The 22,117-nt window shown below is 41.9% G+C and overlaps 1 protein-coding gene across 1 annotated transcript in view; it reads right to left on the bottom strand.

Annotated features, from left to right (window-relative positions):
- Positions 1–8,577: 8,577 nt before the first annotated feature.
- Positions 8,578–22,117, bottom strand: part of SPON1 (spondin 1) — a 316,618-nt gene continuing 303,078 nt past the window's right edge. Inside the window, exons 9-16 of the mRNA XM_073347696.1 lie at positions 20,375–20,515; positions 19,077–19,152; positions 18,440–18,622; positions 17,797–17,967; positions 17,520–17,687; positions 15,938–16,102; positions 12,925–13,188; positions 8,578–12,024 (exon numbers count right to left, since the gene is read on the bottom strand). Coding sequence (XP_073203797.1) covers positions 11,861–12,024; positions 12,925–13,188; positions 15,938–16,102; positions 17,520–17,687; positions 17,797–17,967; positions 18,440–18,622; positions 19,077–19,152; positions 20,375–20,515 — 1,332 coding nt within the window. The 3' untranslated portion in view covers positions 8,578–11,860. The remainder of the gene's footprint in view (positions 12,025–12,924; positions 13,189–15,937; positions 16,103–17,519; positions 17,688–17,796; positions 17,968–18,439; positions 18,623–19,076; positions 19,153–20,374; positions 20,516–22,117) is intronic.

Below are 22,117 nucleotides of genomic sequence, written 5' to 3' on the forward strand. Positions count from 1 at the left end.
AGAAGGCCCCATTTTGAACCCTTGTTGCTGCCGTCAATACCTGGCAGAAGAGTCACATAAAGCATATTGCAATAATTTGTTCTAGATGTCATAACGCATGGGTTACTGTGGCAGGGTCTGGAACTAAAAGAAAAGACTCCTTGATGCCATCATGTGTCTGTCCCTCAATTCTGGCCTCCTGTACGGCTGTCCATCTGGCTGATTCTGCTTAAACAGCATGGAGTCTTTTCTGTCTAATTTCCTAGTAGTGCTATTAATGCTGTGTTTGTGGGCAAGCTGAAATGCACTATGGTACTTCCAGTCCATGCTGCATGCTTCTCATTATTCTGGCATGCATTTCTCACAGTGAGAGCAGGCTGATATTGTTAAGGGAGGAGGGCTTCATAACTAATAACAGAAAACACATTAGGAAGCAATCTGTTCAGACTGCGCTATTAAGCACACAAAGACTATGAATCACAAGTTCCCAGACAGAGATGCCTTCTCAGTGTCCTGACAGGTGGGACTCTGTACAAATAATTTGCATCCTGGACTGCTTTTTAGTGATTTCTGTATCTTATGGCAGCCACATCTAGGGGTCATTTAAATTATCTTAAGAGGGAACATAAGTTGCGATTTGTCAACAACACGTGTCAGAAATGTAGAACACTGCCTGGTGCCAGCTGGAAAGCATCGGTTGAGCTTGCCATTTGGTGTGCACGCCTGATTCTGTTTGGGATGATAACAGAGAATAGATTGTGGTAAGAGAACAAGACATGCTGTTGCTGATGTGGCTCTTATTAGTCTGAAGCTGGACATTGGCTGTCAAATGGAGAACAGCTAATCTGTTTGGATTCAGGAATTTTGACTTTGATAACTAAAATTTTGTATATTAGGCATGAACCACTGATATTAATTTTGATTCACCCACTGGATAGATGAGGCATGTTTGTGTTAGTTTGTCTGTTGAGCATTTTTGTTTGCCTCTTAATGATGTACAACAAATCCTATGTCACAATTTATATTTCACAAAAATTTAAGGAAGATAAATTCCTTAAAATTATCCTAGAGATGATCAGCCACATCCCAGCCATAAAAGAAAACTCTAAGCAAGAGTCAGGAATTGGTGAAAAGAAGCAAATTGTATCACCACTACTATAAAATCCGGCAATAGCCTTTTATTGCAATGAACTTGTACAGTGTCTAGACAATGTATATTTCTGCTGTGGGAATGCTACAGAGCAGAAAGGAACTAGTACAGAGCCCACCTGTTTTTAAAACAAAATTTCAAAAATAAATGTAATAATTGCTCTCATCACTATTGCCCAAACCAGCAGAAAAGATGGTGTAAAATTGGACTTTCTATTTTGCTTTAAAAATGTTACATTCCTGAAATGTATCACATTGATATCTGACACAAGGCATTCAAGAGTTGAGTTTCCTCTGTAAGTGCACCAAGCTTCAAAAGGAATGACGGCTGCATTTCAAGTTTTTGTCTGTGTGATTTTGTGTTGAGGCAGGGAGCCTGGGTCTTTCAGGGGATTCTGCGTCCCTGTAAGCCAAGCTCTGGGATAGTTCTGTATAGGACTACAAAGGATAATAGTGTGGATGGGCTAGGAGAATGGCATAGGTATAGCTGGCCCCCAGCCCAACTCAGGTGCACTAGAAACCTGGGGCTGCTACATTTATCCACGGGCTATAGTAGCTGCCATGGTCCCAGATTCCTTGGTGTCCTATGATCTCCCTCCAGCTTGGTGAAGGATTCGGTCCCTGAGCTCCTGCATAGGTTAGAATAGGAACTAAGGTTTACTCATAGTGGGAGGATTTTTCCCCATTTGTACTACAACCAGTATTGAATTATCTCTCTATCTCTCTACAAAAGTTTCCTCTTGTATTTTGGATGGGTTTATTAGATACCCAGCCCCAAAAAACGGAACAACTTTGTTAAGCTGGAGGTAATGTTGTGAGCAGGTATCTTAAACTTCAAGGGAAAGAGCTTCCAAGAACTAGTACTTAACGTGCCCCTCCCCCACAAAAAAAAATGGAAAAAAACCAACAACCCACCGTTAGCGACCCAGGAGATTCCAAGTTAAGATTAAATTTAAAATAAACCCAGGCATGTGAAAGTATGGAAATAGTTAGAGTATGCAAACAACCTTACAAATGATACACCATACTATACTAATGATACAAACTAATCCTATAGTGATTATCCAGTCATATAATAGGAATTGTTTAAGACTTCGTATCTACAGCACATACATTACTCAGGTTTCTTAGGGATGTTGTGCTTATTATTAATGTGTATTTTTATAGCACTGTGTATGGTAGGTGCTTTGCTGAAACTTCAATGCAAGAGCAAACTTGGCTGTTTTAATTTGTTGGACACAAAGGGCCAGATTGGTAAAGGTATTTAGACACCTGCTGATGCAGATAGTAGGGCTTTGAAAATCCCACTCTGCAGCTAAGTGCCTAAGTACCCGTCCACAACTGGCCCAAAGCAGCTGAAGTACTTGTAATAGTTATACTATTTCCCTCACTGTCTGAATATTTTCTGTGGAGTTTAATATGGGACTCAGGAAGAACAACACCAACTCTGGTCCCTCTTGTTCCATATCTGTAGCACGGATGGCTCATATTGATGTGCCATGGGAACACGGGAGCACAAACGCTACTGTGCTCCTTTCAGGGGGCTGATTTCTCGTGAAACCCCTCAAGTTTCACCTCACTTAAAAACTACTTGCTTACCAAATCAGACATAAAAATACAAAAGTGTCACAGCACATTATTCCTGGAAAATTACTTACTGTTTCATTTTTTACCATATAATTATAAAATAAATCAATTGGAATATAAATACTGTACTGACATTTCAGTGTATAGAATACAGAGCAGTATAAACAAGTCATTGTCTGTATGAAATTTTAGTTTGGACTGACTTTGCGCATGCTTCTTAGGTAGCCTGTTTTAAAACTAGGCAAATATCTGGATGAGTTGATGTACCCCCTGGAATACCTCTGCGTACCCCTGGTTGAGACCCACTGCTCTAGGGGGAAGTGGGGAGTCTTGGTGGGGAAGGATAGGCCAGTATGTGTGCAAACTGCTTGGCTCTCTTACCCAATAAAGCAGTGTGTGAGGCAAGCAAGAGTCTGTTGCCACAGCTTCTGCTGCAAGGCAGCCTACAGTTCCAGTTGCATAACTAACTACTGGAGATTGGGACCAGTGAGTTTGGTTCCTGCGAGCTACCAGGCACATGTGAAGCACCTGGCGGTGTGCCTGTTACCATGATTTCAGTGTCAGTCTGCATGCATTTACTTACATGTACAGTGAGTGCAAAATTCAGGGCTGCTCTATACCTCATGCAAGCCTAGTGATTTCAATGAGATCGCACACTATAAGGCTGCATTGAATTCAGGCCATTGTCAGTAGTTTTTACACAAACAGCCTCATACACTTGCTTTCAGTGCCATCTAGTGGATTAAGCTCATGATTGTGATTCCTTTATTGGACCAATTTATATTTTGATGCACTGGCTTTTAATATCATTGTAGCTTCCTTGTTGCCTCTTTGGGGACAAACCCATCTACAGACAATTTCTGCTTAATTCTTAAGGGCTAAAATTTGCAGTGCAGATGAAGATTAGAGTCTACCATGCTCAGAGGATAAAATACAATTAACCAGATTTACAGCAGTATGCAAAACATTTGGTTCCCCAAACACTTTCTTGGCTCCTAATGCATAAAGGCTTTATCGTCCAATAAATATCAGTTAACATTACTTGTTCATATTCGGAGATAAGTGGTCCCATGCCATCATTAGTTATGTGCCATATGATAGATTTTGTTCTATCTAGATTTTGCTGTTTAATTTACAGAAAAACAGCTTCCTGCCCGTCTTAAAACCTTGTGTATCTTGGTTATTTCCTTCAGGGCCGGCTCTAGGTTTTTTGCTGCTCCAAGCTCCGAGAGCGCAACTGCCCAAGGAAAAGAAAAAAGGATGGCTGGAACACGGCCCCTGGAATTATGCCGTCCCCAAGCATGGGCTTGCTTTGCTGGTGCCTAGAGCCGGTCCTGATTTCCTTTCCATGATGCTTCACATTTTTAGGCTATAGTCTAGACTCTTATGATTAGAATGGTCACCTGCACCAGACCAAGAATACAAATTGGATTATGTTCTCAGTACAAATGCATGCTGATATCAAGTTTAAAGTATGTATAAAGAAATAGTCTGAAGTACTTTCAGGTCTTGTAGCTGCCTCAAAGGCCCATTGCCAGTTTTTTTGGCAGGGTGGGGTGGTTGGGTGTTTTCCAACAACACTTTATTTGTTTTTAAAAACATATTTGTTTCTCCCCATTGCAGTGTGAAAGATTCTTACACAGATCAAACTGACTGTAGAGGTGAAACAGAGGATGCAAGTATCTATGAAATGCTGTCAAAGGCACAGAGTAAATCAAGTGGAAAAAATAGACTGTGCTCGTCTCGCTTTGGTACAACAGTGTTAGGAGCTGTAACTCACGAACAGCTTATGCTGAAATCAATGTGTTAGTCTCGAAGGTGCCACAAGGCCTCCTGTTCTTTTTGCGGATACAGACTGACACGGCTGCTGAAACCAGTGTTAGAATAGATAACTCTTTCTCATGGGCCCATGTGTTATATTTAAAATATAACATTTTATAAGATCAATGCACGCTACATAGTGTGCTGCTCTAAAGCGATATACTGGCAAAGCTGCCGTGTGAAAACTGGAGATTTGACTCCTTGGAGCTCTATTCAAGGCACAAGGTCCACGCAACAGTGTGAACAGGGGACTGCCCAAGGGGGCAAACAGGGGCATAGCCCCCTCCCTCCAGTCAGTGGGGGCACAGAAAACTCCTCCGGTCCCAGGGCTGTGGAGGGAGGAAGGGAGAGCCAGCTCCACCGGCACTGGGGCCGTGGCGGAGTGAGGCAGCTCCTCTGGCCTCCAGGGGAAAGCCAGTTCAGCCACCCGTGGGGCTGCTGTGGGAGGGGGTGAGAGCCAGCTTCTCCAGGGCTGCAGCGGGAAGAGCCAGCTCCTCCTGCAGCTATGGGAGGGGGGCACAGAAAGTGCCCCTCCAAAAGCAGCAAAATTTTTATTCCTGTGCATACTACTGAGTGTGACTGAGCGGTGGGAATGGGCTGAGAGGTGAACGCTAGAATCCATGAGAGAGGAGCTTTGAGCAGGACAGAGTACTGCGGTCAGCAACCAGTTTGGGGTGGATCAGAGAGAGGTTCAGCGAGGTGGGCCAAGGACAACCAGCAGCGTTGGTATAGTTTGAATCGTTTAATCTGGTCATCTAAGCTACAAAAACCAGTGTCCACATACCAGTTGAAGTTGAACTGTCAGCCGAATGGTGGCTATCATAAGGGAGGAGCAAACTTCTTTGCCTTGCAAAGACAATGGGCAATTTTGCCAAACGCACGTGTGTAACTACAGTCGGTTCCATTTGAGTCAACATTATCATGGCTACAGATGCCGCTCTCGCTCTCTCTGGTGCCTCTGTTTGTGCTGGAGGAGTGAGACGTGCTTCCATGGGGAGCATAAAAATGAAAAATATTGGTATCTGGCAGCCAGAGTCCTTGGTTGAAACTTGGTAAATGAATTTTTTACAGTCGTCTTTCAACATGATCTTGTGGCATTTGCTACTGAAACTGCAGGAAACGAATTGAAAGCCAAGAGCATATCCATTTGTCTACTTGTGCAGCTGCTTTAAGTAAGCGTAACAGAAGGCTTTTTCTCTCTTGATGTTTGCTAGTTTGATGCTGATGGTGGAGTAAACAATATTCTTCTGGACTTTTATGAAGCACCTGAGGCGACTGCAAAGCCCATAGTGCTAGCATTTTAGATGCACTGAACCATCTAGGGCTGAGGATGAGAAATGTCATTGCCTGCCAAGCAGTTAATGTGCCCATCAATTAGGGTACAAACTTCTCTGGCTTTTGGAAACTGGAGGAAAGGAAGCGGAATATCATTCAGGTGGACTGTAATTGCATTGTTTTGCACACCACCACGACACGCTGCATAAAGTTACTGAGTTTTGATGTTAAAAACATAGTAATAAAGGCCTTTAAATGAGTTTGCATGCAGAGCAAAGAATGATAAGTGACTGAAATATTGTACCATAAAGTTCGTAAGCACATTTGATTTTGCTGGTAAAATCTGTTCCTGGTAGTTAAGATGCTGATTCTTAAGTGAAAAACTATAAAAAAGTGGGGTGGGTTTTTTTTGTTTTTTTTTCTGTTTTGCAGTTAGAGTTGAAATGTGACAGACTGTGTTATCCTGGTATTCATCAAAGAGCAAGGGAATGGAATCAGCATGAAGCTAACAATTCTTGAATGTTACAGCACTGTGTGTGACGGTAATGGTTCCTCCTGAAATGGCAATGCAACACTGCTGTAACGACAGGCACCTGGGTGCGTTAACCAAGAACAGAGATTAACTTTACTGGTTTCTTAGCCAGTCCACCCAAGGAGCCAGTAGGGAAGCTAGGCCGGAGGGAGCCAGTGATCATGACACTTATGCCCTAAGCCAGAGGTGGGCAAACTACGGCCCATGGGCCTGTCCTGCCCGGCCCTTGAGCTCCCAGCCAGGTAGGCTAACCGCCGGGCCCTCCCCCCCGTCCTCGCAGCCTTGCCGCGCTGCCAGTGCTCTGTCAAGGTGCCTATTCATGCGTATATGCGGGGCAGGATTAGCCCATAGCCTTTTTATGGTTGGATTATTTAAAACATTAACCAAATGGGCCGGAGGTAGACAGGGATGGCATTGTCTGATCTACTCTCCTTCTCCAGTGCCTGGCCACATCAAAGGTAGCCATGACACTGGTTCTCCACCTCAGTCTGTCACTTCAGGAAGGAAAACCCCTGAGAACAACAGTGTAGGAACATGTCTGAGCTGCAGTCCAAGGGGTCAGCTTCTGGGCTGCTCACGCTGAAGCAGAGCCAAATGTACCTTTAAGGCTCCTTTATGCAATAGTGGACTGCTCCAGGGGCCAAACTGATTTCCTCCCCTCCCTCGGTCCTCGAGATGTTACTCAGCCTTCAAAGTGAATCACATCAGGCTGTGTGAGCCCTGCTACTTACAGGGCTGTTATGGGGGCAGAGCAGCATTTGGGGGGAGGGGAGCATTCAAAACCCACCTCATGGTGTCTTTCCAAAGGGTCAGCACTAGCAGAGGCGGGATCGGTTAGGCAGGGGCAGCAGCTCCTGCCTCTGCTCAGAATGAGCTAATGCAAGCGGCGTGTTAAATTAGGATGCACTTACGAACTATTATATCTTTAGGCTGCGTCTTTCAGCACTAATGTTAAAATTGAGCCAGAGTCTGCATTCAGTTATGTGTGCCCAACCCCAGTGACATGGAGCTGTGTGTTATGTCAAATGATGATGTTTGTTGCCATTCCCCATCCCCATTATTCTTTCCACATTCGAGTTGTACACTGCAGTACCTATGGTTTTATACCTTCCTTCCCCCCCCATAAATGAACAATTTGCATTAGTCTGGTGAACAGAGTCTGCTTTGTCATGCTCCTACATCTGTTTACCTCAAGTGGGCTGTGTTGGTGTGTCAGGATATGTTGTCCCCCTGAGCTAATACTGTATACTCCAGTAGTTACTAGGGTGACCAGACAGCAAATGTGAAAAATTGGGATGGGGTAATAGGAGCTATATAAGAAAAAGACCCAAAAATCGGGACTGTTCCCATAAAATTGGGACATCTGGTCACCCTAAGTAGTTACTTAGAAAGCACTCAAGCTCATGCCATGCCTAAAAGGGCCTTTAAAACGACAGCACTGATGTTAAAAATATTGCCAACTTCTTGAAAACTGGCTTTCAAGTATTCTTGCTTGCTTCATAATAATCTCCTTTAAACAGTTAATCTGTATGTAAAACTAGGTAACTCAGCAAGTAACGTAGAGTAAGTTCATTGTGGTACAAAGCTAGCCTTTACTATCTAAACAGTGACTGAATGAAAACCTTAATTGAGTGGAATGTGGTGACTATCATTAGCCAAATCCCACTCACCTGAGTCCTGCTAGTAGTTCCCCTCATTTCAACAAGCCTACTTGTGTGACTAACAAGGGCCAGATGTGGCATCTTTTGTTGATTAGTCTATGACATTGGTTCTCAATGGGGGTGGGGAGGTACACAGTGGTCTTCCAGGGAATATGTCAACTCATTTGCCGTGTTTTACAACAGGCTACATTAAAAAGCACAAGCAAGGTCAATATAAACTAACATTTCATACAGATGACTTGTTTATACTGCTATATATATTATACACTGAAATGTAAGTACAATATTTATGTTCCAATCATTTTATTTTATATTTATATGATAAACATGAGAAAGTAAGCAATTTTTCAGTAATGTGCTGTGACATGTTTATATATTTGTCTGCTTTTGTAAGCAAGCAGGTTTTCAGGTGAGGTGAAACTTTGGGGTACACAAGACAAATCAGACTCCTGAAAGGGGTCCAGTAATCTGAAGCCAATGGTGTATGACATATGGCAATGTACATGTAAAAAACTGATCAGTCCAATAGAAGCTCATACAAGCAATGGAATTTTCATAATAAAGATGTCTTTATTCCAAAATAATAATGTGTTAGCCAGACAACTACAAAACATCTACACAAGACTTTGGTAAGAAATAGATTCATGACTGCTTTCTCAGAAATTCCACAGGAAACAAAAACTAAAAACAAATGAACAAATTTTTTTTTTAAAAATTGTGTGTTAAAACCTATTGTACATTTAAGCCCCTAACTTTTCGTCCATTACATGTAAAGCTACTATAGCTCATGTTAGAAAATATAACATACACAATCTGATACGTGGGGGTGTACAAAACTCTGACGTGAGACCTGTGCTTTCAGTTGAAAACTGTATAATTCATGAGTTACAAGCAAGAACCATTTAAATGTTTTATTGATTTGATATGCAGTGAATATTATGCTACTGGAGAGTTTACATTAACAACGCAATCATTCTACATACTATATATCAGAACTTTTTGTTTTCCTTAGAAAATCAACCTATTTTTTTGTTTGTGTATATATATAGATTTTTTATTTATTTTTTTTTTTACAAAAAGTAACAAGCTTAAATATTTTTTTGTATCAAGGTAGAAGAAAGTCAGCAAAGTGAACTGGGAAAAATGGATCAACAGAAAAATAATACGGTAAGCTGGATCTAGACAAAAACCACCACATCTCTAACTGCAAGCTATTTTGTGATTGCTAGTATTAAGAATGTGAAAACTCAAACATCCATAGCCTTGGTGAGCCGAAGAGGAATGATTGGAAATAACAGTGAGCTGTCCTGGGTAAGGGAAAATAAAGGAAGTTGGTTATTGAAATTGAACTAGAAACACAGTGTAAGGATTGCCAGAAGTTTTTCCTTTTAGGCATGTTCAAATAATATCACATTTCATACATACTCGAGTATATATTTGGATTCAACTATCATCAGAACATAGCCAAAGGGAATAAACCTAACATTTAAAACCATCTGATGACATGGAACATACAGGAAGAATGCTAGTGACTGGGAACAGAGCATCGACAATTGATGACATTTTGTTACAGAAACTGGAGTGGCCTTTTACGTAGGTTTTGCAGAAGCATGAACAAGCCAGAAGGGCTTGCGAAGTAGCAGCACACGATCCAGGAGAAAACAAAGAACTCTCACAGCCGACAGGACCACTATGGGCTTGTCAGGTTAAAGAGGCACAAATCTGAGCTTCTAATGACTACCATCGACTGCTTGGCACCTGTTGGTGTAGAAGCTGTTACCAAGAGCAAGGGCTTGTAAAGAACATGTGGCATGGTTCTCATTTGCATCTGTGTTTCTACCCAGGGACAGCTCCTGGGAACCTCAGGGTTTAGTCTGGTACCCACCCTTTCTCCTGAAGAGGCTGTCTGGTCACTCCTGCAGTATTTATGATATTCCATGGGGTCTTTTAGCTCAGATGGCTGCTTTGGATAGAATAGGCCAGGCAGGTAGGGACCATACATTTATTTGTGCAAACTTAGTGATCATGATAAAATGACCTGAGCTCAGTCAAATGCAAAGTGTTTGGTTTTCAGAGGTTAGTGAAAAACCTTTTTCTGGTTTGGCTCCGCAAGGTTTGCACCCACTGCTGCATTGGTCTTAACTTCATTCTGGGGCCAAGAGATGCAGCAAAATGTACTAAGGTATTAGGGAAGGCCCAGCAGGGGTTTTACAGAAAGAGGATGAAGGGGGCAGAGCCTCAGCCAGACACTCCGGGGGGCAGGGAAGGCTTCCTGCTGTTGTTGGAGAGAGAATGACTCAAAAGTGGCAACAGTCCACATGAATTATGAAATTCAAAACCAGGTGCTCGATTTTGGGGCTTGTGACCAAGTATAAATGATCTGAATAAATTATCTACAGCTGGTTTAAAAGGAAATATAAAATTTCATTTTTTCCCTTCATTTCTCTCAAACTTGTTTTTAAAAAGAGTTATCAATGAACAGTCTTTATTCTCAGTGCATCATTATTGATAAATAGGTTTATAATCCCTTTCTTGCACAAAAGTTACAAATGTACCTTTATTTCCCAATTTTAAATGTTAAAACCTTAAGAAATGAAGACTGACCAGTGCATTAGCAGGCCTGGGATCCAGCAGCTGGTCTGTGTCCGGGGATAGTACCGGATGCTTCAGAGGAAAGGTGTGAAAAATCTCAAGGCAGTAACATACATTAGGTATGAGAAGTTACTTTCTGACCTTTGGCAGCTAGTGGGTGGCTTAGGCTGTCAGGCATGATTTTTATCTTAGCTAGTGAAACTTCAGGCCATAGTTCTATAATTCACAAATGTCTACGCGTTTTAAAAATCCGCATAAACTGTTTGTTGCAAGAATATATCCTATGGCCGTGAATGTCACAGACTGATTATGCATCAAGTAACACACAAAAATCCTTCTATTAGTTTTCAGTAGGCTGCTCCCCCCATCTGTGCATAAGGTATATCTCAGCACCTTTTCAACACCATTCATTGTTTTATATACCTCTTCACTAAACTATTCCTAATTTTTCAGTCTCTCATATGGAAGTCCTTCCATGCCATAATCATTGCCTTTGTTTTTCTTTAGACCTCCTTGTCTTTCTAGACCTCCTTTTGGAGATGGTGGTGGGCAGAACCGAACATGGTGTTCAGGATTAGGGTTCACACTGTCTGTATTTTTCCTGTGTGTGATTTTTTTATCACCACTGCTCATTGAGCAGACACTGTTACTGAGCTATCCAGACTGATGCCTTTGTATCTGAGTTGTTTAAAGAAGTATGGGAATCCTCATGAAGAAAAATATATAGGATAGTAACTATTCAATACTAGTTTAACCCTCATGGTGGGAAGAGATAAATATGTATCTTTAATATTATTGAACCAGCATTATTGAAATTATTCCTTGGCACAGTTGTGTAATCACATAGGCACTGCTTTGGATATTTTGAAATCAAATCAAATGAGACAATTCCTTCCACGTGTGAAATATGTCACTTTAACTTAGTTACGTTAATATGCATGCACCCCATGTCTGTACAGGGAATATTTCTATATGGCTATTGCATATCCACAGAGATGTTTTTATTTCAGAGTTAAATGACTCACAATGACTTACTAGTTTTATGCATTAAGGGCTAGCTGGAGTATCAAGGAACCACTCTCAGCATACATTTGTGAGGAAATATTTATAAAATATATTTCTTGCACCAGCAAGACTAAGAAGCAACCCACACTGCAAAAATGAAGACTAATATACACCATTTGTATATATTTTTTAAAAAAATCAAACCATGGTTGACTTTCCATTTAGCTCAGACTCCATCACTTTGCAGCCTAGGGTTTTGCTAACAAGGGTGAACATTACATGCTCTTATCTCCTTCTTGTCTTTGCAGCTGGTAAACTGAGTGCTTTTGAACCTCTTCTTTACTGTCATGAAGCGTTCCTGAATTCCACCGCCACAAAGTTTGGTACATTCTGACCAAGCAGTCCATGGTCTCATCTTACAACCTAAAAATAAAAACATTTATCAATGCTATTTTAGCTAGCTTTTCATCTCTATCTCCCCGGTGTATGTACGCATACACACTCTCAATATTTTATTATTGTAGCACTAAAAGGCTCCAATCAGGTCCAGTCTAGGCCCATTGTGGTAGGTGCTGTACAAAAGACAATTCCTTCCCCCAAAAGTTTTCATCTACCTGTTATAACCTAGACTGTAATTACCAGAATGTGCGGAACAAGGTATCATTCAAACAAGCATATAATAATCCAGCAAGCGTTAGCATCACACATGATATAGCTAATCTTAGGGACCATGTTTGAAAATATTACGCCAGTCGAGAGCAGCCCGAGCATTAGAAATTTGATCCCCATTTGGATTAGAACGTCCCCGTAGACCAGGGATGTTGGTATTGGAGTTTTGCTAAAGCCTAGCATAGAAAAAGATGCTAGCTAAGACATTTATAGCTGGATTTAGGAGCAAATTTTGCCACAGTTCAACTTAATTGGAGCTGGAGTTTTTAGTCAGTGTTAGCTTTTTTGGTGGTCTAGCAACAAAAGGAACTCTCTGCCAGATGAGTCTAATAGCTGAATGTTCCACAACTCATTGTTTGTACGGAAGGACCTTACTGAGAAAGAACAAGATATTCTTAGAGATGCACAAACATACCCCGTTTTCTTTCGGGAACGGGTTAAAAGCTCTCTAGTTGCAACTTGCTACTGAAGTTCAGATCTGACCTTCAATGCTGAAAGATGAAAGCCAAGAACACAAGCCCACTGTAACTTGACTGAAGCTTTTTCTAGAATGTAATGCTATTGCAGTGGCGTGCTGCTACTCACAGACTTGTGCCTGTTATGAACAAAGGTCAAGCTGCCATGAGTAGCCTAAGGAATGTGGATAACACACACCTGGATACAGCTCACCATCTACATCTTCCTTGGCATGTTCACTTCTCCTTTTCTCACGGGCTTCTTTCCACCGCCTTTTCTCTAGACCTGGACCTCTCAAGCATTTTCTTATTCGGCATTTTTTACGTTGGACAGTTTCTGGGCATGGCGCTCCTCCAAACTGTGGTTCCATTTTAATCATTCTTGTCCTGATCATATGACCTTTTCCACAGGATTTATTGCATTCAGACCACTTGGACCACTCAGTTAATTCACAGTCAATGGCTGTAAAGAAAGAAATACTGGCAATTGTAACAACTCTTTGGGACCTTACCAGATGATGTAGAAGCAACATATGGCTTTGCCTAATGAGCTTTCATATCCAAAATACGTGAACATGATGATTCACCCAGTCTTCAGAGTAAGTTTTGAAAGAAAACACATTAAAAATCTCTGCGCAATCAGGAGGAAATACTTTGCATTAGCTGCCACTCCCTCAACCATCCCGGGAAAGAATAGTGCTGAGAGGTCACCAACTTTAAAAAAAAAATAGTCCTGTTCCTCCTTAAATGCTCTGCTCTGGTGGCAGGAAAGAAGGTTTTGACCATCTATTAGTCCATTTTCAATAGTTCCTCTGGAGTAATGCACACCACCCCAAACATCATATGAGTAAGGATGTTAAATAATGAATACGGTGCACCCGTATAGGACCTGCTCTCCAAGAATCTCAAAGCATTTTACTAATAGTAATGAATATTAAGAATAGTCACATGATTGAAGCAAGTATTGTTATCCCCATTTTACAGCTGGGGAAACTAAGGCACAGAGCTTTTTAACTTTAGTTTTTTACAGTCCCAGAACAAATCAGTGAAAGAGACAGGACTTGAACTTAGATTTCCTGAATCATAGTTCCATACTGTAGGCACAGGGCCATTGATACCCCAAAAGTCTGTATTCAGGACTTTCCAGCATTGCTTTAAAAATCAAACTCCCACTGACTGACTAACACTCAAAAAGCAGAAATAATCATATTTATTCCAAAAAAATAATTTGTAAATTATTTAAGAAGCATTCAGTTACAAAATTGCATCATAAGAATTTGGGCCAGGGGTTATACCCAATGCTGTCTCTGGCTAAAAATGCAGGCAGTTTTATGCAGGGCATTATAACACTTGGCTGGCAAAGAGTACAATAAGCATATTTTATCACATCCATCAGTAAGGGCTTCCTCTCTGCCTTGCTTTTCTTAAGAAGTGCAAAGCAGCAATAAGAGGGCAGCTGGGGATTCTGCCATGTGCGGGAAATCGCAGGTGGTGTATGAGGGTCTGCAGCACTTGGTCAGAAGCTGCTCTAATTACACACACAGAGATCAGAGAAACAGGAGCATAGTTTTAAGCCACACTGCCCCTGGGTGCTAAACTTGAACCAAACCCAAGGCCCAACATTTTACTTGCTTGCTATTGGAGGAGACTGGAAGAAATTATTCATTTGGAAAAAATCATGGTTTCACTAACTAACTCTTTCCTGGCCTGGCATGGAGTTGGGTAGGTTGAACTAATTTCCAAATCCACTATCATCTGAACTATTCGTAGACTAAACTGTGTTTTGCCAAAGTCCCCCCATCCACATCTTGTTATTGTCTCTCATGGCCTATGTCATGGTGTCAGTCAAGTTCCTAGTGCTCAGGAGACACCATCACATCAACAACAACAAAAAAAAATCACATCAACAATTGGCAAGAAGTGACACCCTTAGTGGTAGACTCAGCAGAGGCCAAGAATGCTGGTCCTTCCACCCCTCTAGGTTTAAGATGGAAGCTGGGGCTGCTGCTTCCCATACTGTCCTTGTTCCAATAAGGAGAAGATTGTGAATGGCTGAATTTTCATTCATACAAAGAGGTCCATGGACATGCTATTATATTTCATAACTACAACAATAAGCAGAAAGAATCCAGTTATATTTCCTTAAAGGGAACAGTTAGTAAGGAGCTAAGATGTGGCATGAAAAGACGGCAAGGTGTTCATTTTTTAATAAATCTGGCACTGTGGGAAATCTGTATACTTTGAGTGAAAGGCACTGCACATGCTAAGTGCCCTCTCTATCTCACATATTAGGTGAGGGTAACTTTGCCTGGACTGGATTACCTGTGGAGATGAAGCACACTGGATATTTTAATCATGGGTTAGTGCTCATTTAAGTAGTATATTCTCAAATATGCACATTGTATGCAGGTCACACAATATGTATTTGAGTACCAGGATAGTCTAATGTAGCTCATGGAGTATGAAACAAGAAATCTATAAAGCACACAGAACAGCCCTTTAAATATTCATAGCGCCATTTGGGGAGGCCCTGGGGTTTTTTCCTCTGCCACAGTGGATTACCCTGTGGGGCATTTATCTTCACCATGATGGGCCTGCTGTCTCTCCCAGCTGATAGTACCCTTTATAGGTCCTCTTAATCAGCTGTGCAGACCTCTCAAAGTCCTTCACGCTGCACATATTCAGCATCTTCCAGATTTCATTTCCGAAGGACTCAAAGTTACCGACTCGCTCCCCATTAACCAGATGGGGTTGGGCAGCCGAGGAGGCAGGCACCCCGTCTGGTTCCAAGCAGCAGGCAGTGGGTCTGGAGCACAGCCACCGCAGCCCTGTCCAGGCTCCACAGCACAGACGAACCATAGCACCACGTGTTGATGCTTAGGCTACGTCTACACTGTGGGCTAGGCATGTGATTCCCAGCTTGTGCAGACATCCTAAAAATAGTAGTGTCGTCATGGTAGCCTGGGCAGCCAAGCCATGGACTAGCCAGGCCGAAAGCAAACCTGCCTGAACCGCATGGGTGCGTACTCAATACGGCTAGCCACCGCTTGCTGCTGTCCACACTATTTTTACTGTTCTAGCTCAATGAGTGCAAGCATGAGTGTATTTACACAAGCTGGGAATCACACCCTCAGCTTGTAGCGTAGATATAGCCTTAGTTTGCAGAACATGTGAAAATAGCCTTCCTCTTTCAGAGCTGCTCCTACACTTACGGCACTCTGGAAGCATGCACTTCTCCACTTGCTCCAGCTCCTCATTACAGTCTCCAAGCTCAGCTGCAGATTTCAGCATCCTTTGCCGGGTCCTCATTCCCTTCCCACAAGTGACACTGCAGTCACTCCATTCAGACCAAGGGGAGAGCATACAGGGAATGGTATCTAGTGCGTGAAAAGAACGATTAGCAAAAATAACGAATCCCCATTATGCTGACAAGTTATTTAAACACAAAGCTTTGAAAGAATTAAATCTGAGCATTTGAAGAAGGGAAGCAACCCCTATCTCTTGTATTTTGCTTTTTGTTTTATTCAAGTGAACTTGATGTTCCTTCAAAAGCTCAGATGAAACCAACATTTTTTTCAGGTTAACTATTAAAAATGTTTCTCTGCAAACTTTTTTCCACTTTGTTTCTGCAGAGACTTAATGCATTAGAATCAAAATACTCAAGAAAGGTACTTGTGGGCCCATTTGAAACTAGGAACTTCCTGTGAGAGAGCCTGATCTTGTGTAATTTATAACAGTCTGATTCCAAAACAAAGAACTCATCAGGGGCTGGAAATAGTATTTCATTCTAGACTTTTTTATTCCTTTATAGTAGGGGTGGGCAAACTTTTTGACCTGATGGCCACATCTGGGTATGGAAATTGTATGGCGGGCCATGAATGCTCAGAAAATTGGGGGTTGGGGTGGGGGGTGAGGGTAGGGTTCTGCCTGGGGGTGCAGGCTCTGGGGTGGGATTGGGGATGAGGGTTTGGGGGTGCAGGAGATTGCTGGGACAGAAGGGTTTGGAGGGTGAGAGGGGGATCAGGGCTGGGGAAGGGGGTTCGGGTACAGGCTCCGGGCTGCATTTACCTCAAGCAGCTCCCAGAAGCAGCAGCATGTCCCTCCTCTGGCTCCTACGCAGAGGTGCAGCCAGGCGACTCTGCACGCTGCCCTGTCCGCAGGTGCCGCCCCTGCAGCTCACATTGGCTGCAGTTCCCGGCCAATGGGAGCTGCTGGGGCAGAGTACGGAGCCTTCTGGCTGCCCCTACATGTAGGAGACGGAGGGGGGACATCCTGCTGCTTCTGGGAGCTGTGTGGAGTGAGGTCCAACCCCGCTCCGTGGCTGGACCGCCAGAGTGGGGCAAGCCCTGGACCCCGCTGTCCGGTGGGAGCTCGAGGGCTGGATTAAAACACCTGGAGGGCCAGATGCAGTACCTGGGCCACAGTTTGCCCACCCCTGCTTTACAGCAACAGTAATTACTTAAGGCAGTGGGTATTCCACTATGGAATACTTATGGGTGCCAAAAGGTATTTTGCTAATATACATGTGTATAGCATCTGGCAATGATACTGTGATATTCTGAAAGCATTGTTCTGAAAAAGTAATACGGCCATAGCAGTGAATAATTTTTTTGGAACTGATATGTCATCCTTTGGGTGGAAGTGGTACCAATGCATGTTCTCTTGAGGCAGGGAATCTGGTGCAGGGAAAAGTTGGGAATGTTTCCTGTTAGACACATTATTTGATGTGCTCAAACAATGTGTCATAAGAGTTGTCATACTTCTGTGTGTGACAGGTGGCTCGTAGACACTTACGGCACTCTGGCATCATGCATTTCTCCACCTCGGTAGTTTCCGTATTGCACATGGATCCATCAGCTGGAGTCATCTTAATCATTCTATGTCGCTTTTTCATTCCTATTCCACAGCTAGCACTGCATTCATTCCACTCTGCCCATTCCGTCACAAGGCAACTACTAGGAGCTATTTATAATGTAAAGAGAAAAAATCACTAATAGTACTCATCTAAGAAATGGTTCATTTAGTGCTTTTGTTACGGATTGGATTTTGCAAGGCTAAATGAAATACTTACAACACTCCTCATTTACAATACATTTCTCAGTTTCTTCAGTAGGTACTTTGCACATCGAGCCATCATCAGGAAATTGTTTCACGTATCTCTCTCTAGATCGCATTCCCATTCCACAGGAAACAGTACAGGGGGACCATGTAATCCATTCAGACATCATGCAAGTGGAACCATCTAAAATACAGACGAGAATTTCAATTACCTACATTGAGATTGCCACACCTTTGCCTGATAAATCTCATCTACCCTCCCCCCCACCCTTCTTTTAAGATTTCCATATTTCTGTTTATCCACTGTATCTCATTTCTGTCTCCTGTCTTATTCTGCCATTTCCTCCATTCCTCACTTCACTGCTTTCTTCTTGCTACTCCTCCTTAACCTTCAAACATACACTCAAACAGCCTACTGAACTGCAGTAGTGAACATAGAGGACCGCGTTTTCTAAGGGCACTCCATAATTTTCCACATGGGTGTTTGCAGTTTTGAACACACAAACACGTATGCATGTACTTTTTGTCAACCATCATCACTTACATCCAGAGGTGGGACCATGGAGTTACAATAGAAGGTTGGGCCTCCAAGTTAAAATGCCCTCCCCCGCAAAAATATTACATTTTATCCCCTCCACTCTTTCCTGTTTTGTTACCTTCATCACTACAGCCTGGGCCCATACATGGCTGAAAATCCTGGGTATCTGGACAAGGCACACTGAGGTCCAGCTGGGCTTTAAGCATTCTCTGCCTCATCCTCTTGCCCTTATCACAAGTGGAGGAGCTGCAGGCTGACCAGGGGGACCAGTTTGAGTAAATGCAAGTCTCAGGGGTGTCATCTAAAATCAATCAAAAGCAGAACATGTCAACAATGGGTTAGTCTCCATTTATGCCTCTTAATTTGGTTGGTGACTTCACGAGATGTTTAACATGATTGGTTCCTTGCTGGCTAATGAAGTATTTCACTGTTTTAAATTTCACTCAGCTGGCACCTTTGTGTGATGCAGCTCGGAATTCTTCCTTATGTTAGGATATTAAGAAGTTTGTTTTAATTCCTCCCAGATAGTCACCTGTACTGTACATTTCTAACAGATGGGACAACTGTTGCCAAACTTCTGTGGGCACCACGGTGGTTCTGTGCAGGATGCCAGGCCAAAAAGCCGCAACAGAAAGAATGGAAAACTGCATCACTGTGACTTTCAGTGGGACTTGTGCTCTTAAGTCACTTAAGTGCTTTTGAAAACCCCACCATTGTCAAAAAAATCCACATAGCAGAACGTAATTAAAAAGTACCTTCTTCTTTCTCTTCTGGAACAAGATCTGCTACAATGTCATCTACATTATCAGGGATGATATTGCATTGCTCTCCCTGCAAGGAAAGAGTGGTAAAGATTTAAATGAGGAAAGTAATGGGAATAAACCAGTAGGTGTTGGCAGGATGTAAAACCAGTTGCTAGAAGCTACACAGTAACACAAACAGGGTTTGTGCTCCAGTACCTTAACAGTTGTAAAACTACAGGAGTTATTTACGCTTGTATGCAGGGGTTCTAGCACAAATCCTGTAACTCACTCAATTCCAGTAAGGCTTAAATGCTGCATACACATTGTGCTGGCCTGTTTCATAGTGGGGAATTTCACCTCTAGAGAATTTAAAATATAGGCAAGAAATGGCAACTGGCTATATAGGTTGGGATTTCCAAAAGCGTATGTATACATCTAAGGAAAACAACCTGAAACGCTGATATGCGAAGAGAATGGGAAAGCTGGCTAGAAAAAATGCACAGAGAAACCTAAGTGTGAGAGTAGAGAGCAAACTAAAATGCCTGCAGTTTCAGACAGTGGCAGAAACAATATAGTTTGGGACTGCATATGCAGGGGCCTTACATCACAAAGAAGGATACGAATGGCACCTCTGAGTACTCTGGTGGTGGGGTTACATATAGAATGCAGTGTACAGTGAGCTTAATAAATTGGGAGGAATTTGGAGAAGAGCAACACCAGTGATTAAAGGTCTGCATATATTCTTTTGAGGGAAGATAAAAAAAGTCTATGCCCAAACCATAACTAAGGACCTGCAGGTTTGAATCGGTGCTGATGTGGTTCTAAATTACAACGAAGACAAGAATATATTCAAGTGGTATAAAAAGCAGAAAGAGCAGTGATTCTTTAGGAGGATCCCCTATGAAATAACAGAGACAAATAGGATGAAACTAAGCCAAAGGAAAAGTAGCTTGAGTGTCAGGAAGCATTTCTTAACACAGGGATCCACAAGACCATGGAATAAGCTCCCATTGGAAAGTCCATCACTTGAATCATTTAACGGTTGGATGGGCAAAGAACTGGAGAACATACTGTAAGGTTCCATTCTGCACTGGCAGGGGACTAGATTATGTGACTAACCACATTAGGTTTTTCATTTCTAATCTCCATGCTTCTATGAAAAAGAAGTACTAAAATATGCAGCAGTGGACGTTTCTATCAGAATAAGGAACAGTAGATTAAAAGGGTTTCAACCGATTAAAAAAATCCATAAAATATATTTAAATTTTATTTCGTCTTTACTGCTGCCTTTTAGAATTTTATATTGCTACCTTTCGTGCAATTCTCTCAATGACAACTCTGGCCACCACTGCTATAGACCCTCCTTCTGGATCATAAAAGGGACTTTGAGGGTGATCAAGGCTCGTTAGTGGTCTTATCTTCTCTTGAGGAATTGTAGGCTTGTTGGGTGACTGCAATCAGAAAGAAAGAGATACAAATATAGATTAAAAAGGAATAAAAACACATGTATTTTGAATAATAGAATTCAACACAATGTAATTCATATACAGAAGTTAGAGCTGCTTCTGAAATGTTCAATAGGAAAATATCCCTTTTCAATGGAATGCATTCTCCCATAGCAGCGACCGTCCATTATGCAGTATTTCTGTAAATCTGTGGAACTAGAACTTAACTAATAATTCTGTTCATGGTATGAGAGGTACAGTAGCACCCAGGTCACCCTACAGAACTGTGTTGGCTCTGCTGCTGTAACAGGAGAAAAATCAGTAAACACTTATTTTTGTCCTTGAAGTAAGACAGTTATTGCTCTGAATACATACAGGGAGCAGATCTCAAATGAGACCATAATGTTTTTATTTGTAGTCACTTTTCCATATGGAACTTCCCTTTAGTGTCACAAAGAAAGAGACCGAAAAGAGGAGAGAATGCATCTGTGGATGGAGAGAGACGAAACCAAAGACATCCATAGTGAAACCTCCCTCACGTCAGTGACTTTACAACAGAGATGAATTTGTCACAGCATGTTTAAAATTACAGGTAAGAAACAAACAACTCAATATTATTTCTTCAGCATATTTCAAAGCTTCGACTTGTTTTTAAGTTTTGTGATCCATAAATGACCCTTAGTAATTATTTCTTTAAAATAGTAGTGGCCAGACTGAGAACCAGAATTTGACTGGAAATCCTGGGGGGAAAAGGGCAGATTGTGGGAGAGGATTTTTTTAAATTTAATTATTTGTTTCCTCTTTGTGTAGAAAGCTGGACAAACACTAGGACCCAAGCTAGACAACACATTGTTTAATTGTTTATCTTAGAGACGTATTTAAGCTATTGCATGTAAAACAAGTTCAGGACAAATGGTATGCTATGCTATTCAGTATGCTATTTCTTCTCTTGCAGATTAAGAACAAAATCCTACTCTTACTATTTGGAGCCATAGTGGGGAGGGGAAGAGAAAACAATCTTATGAACCCAATAAATTTAGAACATAAGCATTTCCCCATCCCCTAAATATTTAGGTTGCAGTTGAGAGAGACCAGGTAGGGTGAGAATATAGATCTTGAAAGCAAATCCATCCTAATTCCTTGCCCCTGACATTTTAAATGCATAATTGTAATCACTGAAGTCCTATTTTATATTACAATACATTGTAACCAACAACAATTGAGGAGAGCAAAAGCTTTCTGAGCTTAAGTTACATTTTGAACAGCACATTAGGAGACAGATCCTCAGCTGGGTAAACAATAGCTTCATTGATGTCACTAGGGCTATGACAATTTACACCCCCGGTTCTTTATTCTAGGTACTTTATCTTTGTCTTCCTAACAAATGTCTTTGTTTTTATTATGTCATATACCAGGAGAGGGGGGAGAGGCTTCATGAACCTAAAACCGAACTCAAAAAAGTTATGAGACTAAAAACTAGGCAAAAAGTTTTTCTTTTGGAAAGCATGCTATATAAATGTGTGAGGGGCTGGGCAAAAGTATTTGGTGCCCAAACAGGCCTGCCTATTCCTATTCCAAACCTGTTCTGAGTCTCTGCATGCACATTCT

Source organism: Lepidochelys kempii, chromosome 6 (assembly GCF_965140265.1).
Source record: "Lepidochelys kempii isolate rLepKem1 chromosome 6, rLepKem1.hap2, whole genome shotgun sequence".
Lineage (NCBI taxonomy): Eukaryota > Metazoa > Chordata > Testudines > Cheloniidae > Lepidochelys > Lepidochelys kempii.